We start from the raw sequence: 6,229 nt of genomic DNA, 5'->3' as shown, positions 1-6,229 counted from the left end.
GGAATGCTCACCTGTTCTCAACTAAAGCACTTGGCTTTGAGAGGACAGGTTAAGACTTCAGAAAGAATGTTTCTAAAGCTTAGGCACATATGCCCGCCCACGGAACGTGCACCCAATTCCAATCGCTGCGCTCCCAGCTGCCTTGGCGTTGGCACCTAGCACCACAGATGTGATTTTTTTTTTCTCCATCCACCTTTCACCTGGAGGCCCTCGGCCCTTCTCCCCACTTCTTTGTGACGCGGGGGGCCGCAGGTGGAGCCCTGGTGCTGGCTGGCGGGTCACAAAGGCAGGTGCAAACGCAGGCGCGCTCAGTGCCCGGGGCACTTCAGACTGGCTTGGGCTCAGGTCCTGATGCTCCAACCCCAAGGACCCCCAGACGCGAGTCCTGACACCTCCATCCTTCACGATGGCCAGCCAGTTGTGCCTCCCTGCCGCCCGGCGCCTCTCGTCCTTGAAACCCTTGATGGCCCCCTCCCGAGACGTCCAGGTGGGCGTCCGCGTGGCCATCCAGCGCAGCGACGGGCGGATCCATCTCGCCGTCGTCACGGAGTTCAAACGAGAGAACACTTGGGTCACGGTGGAGTGGGTGGAAGAAGGAGTCAAAAAAGGCAAGAAGATAGATCTGGAGACTATATTCCTCCTGAATCCATCGCTGGCCTCTGCGGAACAGGCCACGCGGTCCAGGTCGCTGTCCTCCTTGTCTCGAGCGCCCTCTTCAGCCATCGGGGACCAGCGGGTGGCCACGCGGTGGATTGCAAGGGTCCCCCAGAAAAACGAGACACCCTCCGGGGACAGCCTGGCTGTGAAAGTCCCCGGCAACCCTTGCCTGGTGAAGTGGAAAAAGTCTCCCTGCCTCCGGGGCATTGAGAAACTGCAAAAGCAGCGGGAGACTCGCCGCCAGCTGCAGGTGGAGATCCGAGCCCAACGCGCCCTGGATGTGCACGCGGGGAACCCCGACTACGAGATCAGGCGCATGATCGAGGAGTACCGCAGGCACCTGGACCTCGGCGAGGTGTCCCGCCTGGGGCCGCCGCGGGGGGACCGCCGGATCTGCGTCTGCGTGAGGAAGCGGCCCCTCAACCAGCAGGAGACCATCATGAAGGACCTGGACATCATCACCATCCCCTCGGACCACGTGGTCCTGGTGCACGAGTCCAAGCAGAAGGTGGACCTCACCCGCTACCTGGAGAACCAGACCTTCTGCTTCGACCACGCTTTCGATCACACGGCCTCCAACGAGCTGGTGTACAAGTTCACGGCCCAGCCGCTGGTGGAGTCGGTTTTCCGCAAGGGCATGGCCACCTGCTTTGCCTACGGGCAGACGGGCAGCGGGAAAACGCACACCATGGGCGGGGCCTTCTCGGGAAAGGCCCCGGACGGCTCCAGGGGCATCTACGCCCTGGCGGCGCTCGACGTCTTCCGCCTGCTCAAAGCCTCGGCCTACGCGAAGCTCGACCTCCAAGTCCACGGCACGTTTTTTGAGATTTATGGGGGCAAGGTGTTCGATTTGCTGAACTGCAAGAAGCAGCTGCAGGTCCTTGAGGATGGCAGTCAGCAGGTGCACGTGGTCGGGCTGCAGGAGCGGGAGGTGGGCTGTGTGGAGGACCTGCTGAGCCTGGTGGAGCGAGGCAACAGCTGCCGGACATCTGGACAGACGTCCGTCAACGCCCACTCTTCCAGGAGCCACGCCGTGCTCCAGATCATCCTCAAGTCCCGAGGGACACTGCATGGCAAGTTTTCTCTGGTTGACTTAGCTGGGAACGAGAGGGGAGCCGACACGGCCAAGGCCAACAGGAAAAGGCAGCTGGAAGGGGCGGACATTAACAAGAGTCTGCTGGCGCTCAAGGAGTGCATCCGGGCTTTGGGTCAGAACAAGTCGCACACCCCATTCCGAGCCAGCAAACTCACCCAGGTGCTCCGCGACTCCTTCATCGGGCCGAACTCCTCCACGTGCATGATCGCTACTATCTCTCCGGGGATGTCCTCCTGCGAAAACACCCTCAACACTTTAAGGTATGCAAATCGAGTGAAAGAACTGACACTGGACTTCAGGCCCCGCCAGCGTTGTCCCTCTCCGGTTGGACAGGAGGTGCCAAGGATCAGAAATTCAGAAATGGCCCTTCGGAGGGATGAATTTGTGAAAACACCCCCGCCTATACAGACTGAGAAGGAAGAAGAGACCAGAGAAATGGACGCTTTAGCCACTCCGTTAGTGGAGGAAACCATGACTTCATGGAAGGAACCCAGCCAGCGGCCAGGGAACAACATCCCGGAGCCAGCCGACGGGGTAAACTATGACGTTCACTTTTGCATTGTCCAGTTATTGTCCACTTTGGAGCAGAAAATAGGTATTCTGACTGAAATTCAAAAGAAACTGAAATTATTACGAGCCGACCTCCAACAGAAGAGAAAGGTAGAGTGAAGCCAATGGCAACTGATCAGATCTGAAATCATGGATAGGGTGCTGTAGTTGCTACCTTTCTTATAAATAAAGAAAAATGGCCTAAATCATCTAGATATAAAGAAAGCTTAAGTCATCTTAAAAAAAACTCATCAGAAATGTTCTCTTTCTTCTTCCTCTGTATTTCTGTAGTTTGTTAGCATATTGTATGTAGGGCAGTGGTTGTCAACTGGGAAACATTTAGCCTCCTAGGGACTTTTGGCAACGTCTGTAAACATTTTCAGATGCCAAAACTGCGTATGAAGGGAGTGGTGATATTGGCATGTAGTGGGCAGAGGGCCAAGGATGCTGTTCAGCATCTTACAATGAACCAGACATCCTCCAGCAACTAATAATCGTCTGGTTAAAAATGTCAATAGTTGTGAAGTTAAGAAACCCTACTGTGAAAGAACCTACACTGAGCGGGACAGACACCCCAGATTTGTGGCTAGGAAAACAAAGTACTGTTGAGTCAGGGGATGAGACTCAGAATACACAAAGGGGGACACGATGCAGTATATCTAAGGATAACACTTGTGAGGAATTTTTGTTCAGAGACCCTGTGTAAGAACCTAGAATTGAGAGGGATGTTTATTTTTCATTTTTGCTTTGAAATGGCAAAGTACTGTGCATCCTTGGAGTGATAAAGTGTGTGTGTGTGTGTGTGTGTGTGTGTGTTGCATAAGCATTGGCTTTGTTGGCTATGGTGTCTGTAAGCTTTTTTTCCACCATACTCTTTACCAAATTATGTGTTTGCATGAGTCGCATAAAAAGCCTTCGCCCATCAAATTAAGGTAGGGAACAAGTCAGCAGAGCCATAGCAGAAGGTCTGACCCGCAGTGAAATACATCCTATAAAAGCCTCAGGGGGAATGTGAGAAATATCAATGCCGGAGATCAATTCAATCAAGAGAACATTTTCTTGATTTAGGGATCACGGAGTCTACCCTTTCGCAAACAAAAAAGATTAATCTGATATGTAAATATGAATATAATAACCTAATACACATCTACTTTAAGCAAACATTTTCCTTTATAAAATGCCATGATAAAATAATGAAGGGTCTTTTGGTTCCAAGTCTACCAGTTCCAAACCTTTTAAGAATAAAATGGAATGATTTGCAAACAAAGTACATGGCACTTTGTGCTAGGGAAATTTGGGGACATAGAAAATAGTATTCCAATACTGTTACTACCTTTGGTAGACATGGCCTATTATTTTTCAATTTTTTTTTAAGTTGCAAAGGCCTCACTGACATTGAGAATTCTGACCCATAACTTTATCATGGAGTAGAATAGTAATGTCCTGGGCAAAAGCTATCAGTGTAAAACAATCAGGATCATCAGGAACATCCGATCTTTAGCAACTAGTCAATATTATGGCCTCTAAATATTTTCCTCTTTTGGTTTATCTATGCAGGTGAAGTTATATATTATTATTATTATTATTATTATTATTATTATTATTAAAGCAAACAAAACTCTGAAAATCTGTCCTTTAGCACAAGATGACCTTCCTTTCAAAATGAGATATTTTATGTTTTTAATTTTTAAAATTAAATTTATTGGGGTGACATTCATTAATAGATCATATAGGCTTCAGTGTACATTTCTATGATGCATGATCTGTATATTGCTTTGTGTGCCCACTACCCAAAGTTAAATCATCTTCTGTTCACCATATTTTTGACCCCCTTTACTATTTCCTACCCCATCCCCTGAGATTTTTTTAATCTATTTTTATGCAATTAAAAAGTATGGGGTTACTACTCTTACCTAGGTTCCAGCCCCATTTCTATTATATAAATATCTGTAATTTTAGGCAAGTAACTAAGCCCCACCGAGCTATTTCCTTCTATATGAACCACAATAGTTATAGCATCTCCTTCAAAAGATTGGAAGGTGCATTTGTTTTCTCTCTCTTCCTCTCCCATCTGTTATGCCAATGGCTAGTGCTTATTTATTATTATTTTTTATTATTGTCATTGTCCTGTTGTTCCACTACTATCTTCACTCTTGCCCTACTCTCCACCACCACTCCTGTTATACATACAAGTTTGTAGCTTATTAGGAATTTCAACAATCTGATATTAATAACACCATGTTTTCGGTATTTTATTTTTAATAAAGTGTAACATACAGTGAAGTATACAAATCTTAACTATAATCATTCCATGAATATTTGCAAAGTGAATGCACATCTGTAACCACCACATATATTAAGATATAGAACATAACCAGTGTCCCAGAAGTCGCAATCCTTCCTCATTTTACTCATCAGTCCCTGCATCACAGGTAAGGCCTATTCTAACTGATCCACAGCTCTGGTTACCCTTAATTTTAGAGGATAACATGTCTGACATCTTCATTGAAATGCTCCACCTTCACGGGAACTTGCCTTCCCCAAACTATGAGCTTGCTAAATTATCTGCTAAGGAGTTTTGTTTTTTTTAATGTTTTTATTTTTATTGATTTTTTAGAGTGAGAGGAAAGGATAGGGAGAGAAAAATAGAAACATCGATTGTCTGCCTCCTGCATGGCCCCTATGTGGGATAGAGCCTGCAACCTGGGCAAGTGCCCTGACTGGAAATCAAACCAGTGCCCTCTTGGTGCATAGTTCAATACTCAACCACTTATCCGCACCAGCCAGGCTGTCTGGTAAGTCTGTAAGCTCTTTTCTGTAGCTTTATGTTTTTTACCCCTTTGGAATATTGTCCAGCTTTAGAGTTAGGACATGCTTAAAGAATAATTTGCACACAGAATGTATGTCTCACTTTACCATGGTCCCCTTTCCTCCAAAATCAGTCCTGTTGGCTAGTAGGCCTGGAACTTCAATTTGGGACTCCTATGAGACCATGTTCTGTGAGACTGCACCGATATTTACTTGGCTACTGCTCTGGGCATACTCTTCACACACAAGAGTCAGCCTTGGGGAAAAAACAGGAGTGAATGTAATGACCGTGTCCAAGTATTTCTCTTTGTCTCTGGGATCATTTTTTAACAGCTTTTACGATATTAACAGAGTTTTGCACTCACCACCACAATCAATTATAAAACATTTCATTACCCCAAAAAGAAACCCTACACCCTTTAGGCAATGTCCCTTAACCCCCTAACCCCCAATCCTAAGCAATCACTAATTCATTTTTTGTCGCTATAGCTCTCTGCAATTTTGACCCTTTATATCCTGACTGCCTTTTTGTTCTTTGGCACCTTCCTAAACAGAAGTATTACTTCCTAAAGAGAACTATCTTACTAAGAAGTATGTCCTTAGTAACGTAGCTCATTACCCTATCTTGATAATAATATATTTGTTGGCATAAATAACATAAATAATGATTTATGCATTTCATACATGACTTTGTAGACAAACTACATATCAATAAAATTTCTTATATGTTCTAATCAATCTCACCAAACTTAAGGAGATTTTTATTCTATGTTGAAATTTAACAAGTAAGGGAGAGCAGCATATCAACATAGGTAACTAATGGTACCCATTGTTGGAAAGTAGAAACAGAGACGACAAGACAACATTGAATGCATTATTTGCTACCTGGAAGGATGTATGTTAGTTTTTAGTGGGTTTTTATTTAGTTTTTGCTTGTCTGTTGCAGGTTTGGAAAATGAGGAAAGTTACAAAAATGAACAGAAAGTCCTGAGAGCAATTTAACCCCAAATTTTCTCAATTTTTTCTTTGGAAAGGCTGTGTAAACAAATTTGTTAATGTTTGTATGTGTATGTGTATATACACACACAATTTTACATACATAGTTTTATGTTTTTCTTA

The 6,229-nt window shown here is 45.3% G+C and overlaps 1 protein-coding gene across 1 annotated transcript; it reads left to right on the top strand.

Annotated features, from left to right (window-relative positions):
- Positions 1-406: 406 nt before the first annotated feature.
- On the top strand, positions 407-2,422 carry KIF2B (kinesin family member 2B; the record flags this gene model as incomplete). Its single annotated transcript, XM_079798737.1, has 1 exon — positions 407-2,422. The coding sequence occupies one exon, from the start codon at positions 407-409 to the stop codon at positions 2,420-2,422; it is 2,016 nt and encodes a 671-aa protein (XP_079654863.1).
- Positions 2,423-6,229: the final 3,807 nt, after the last annotated feature.

The sequence above is a fragment of the Cnephaeus nilssonii genome (genome assembly GCF_951640355.1).
Source record: "Cnephaeus nilssonii genome assembly, chromosome: 19".
Lineage (NCBI taxonomy): Eukaryota > Metazoa > Chordata > Mammalia > Chiroptera > Vespertilionidae > Cnephaeus > Cnephaeus nilssonii.
Note: the sequence above shows the minus strand (reverse complement) of the source record. Positions and strands in the feature narration are given on the sequence as shown.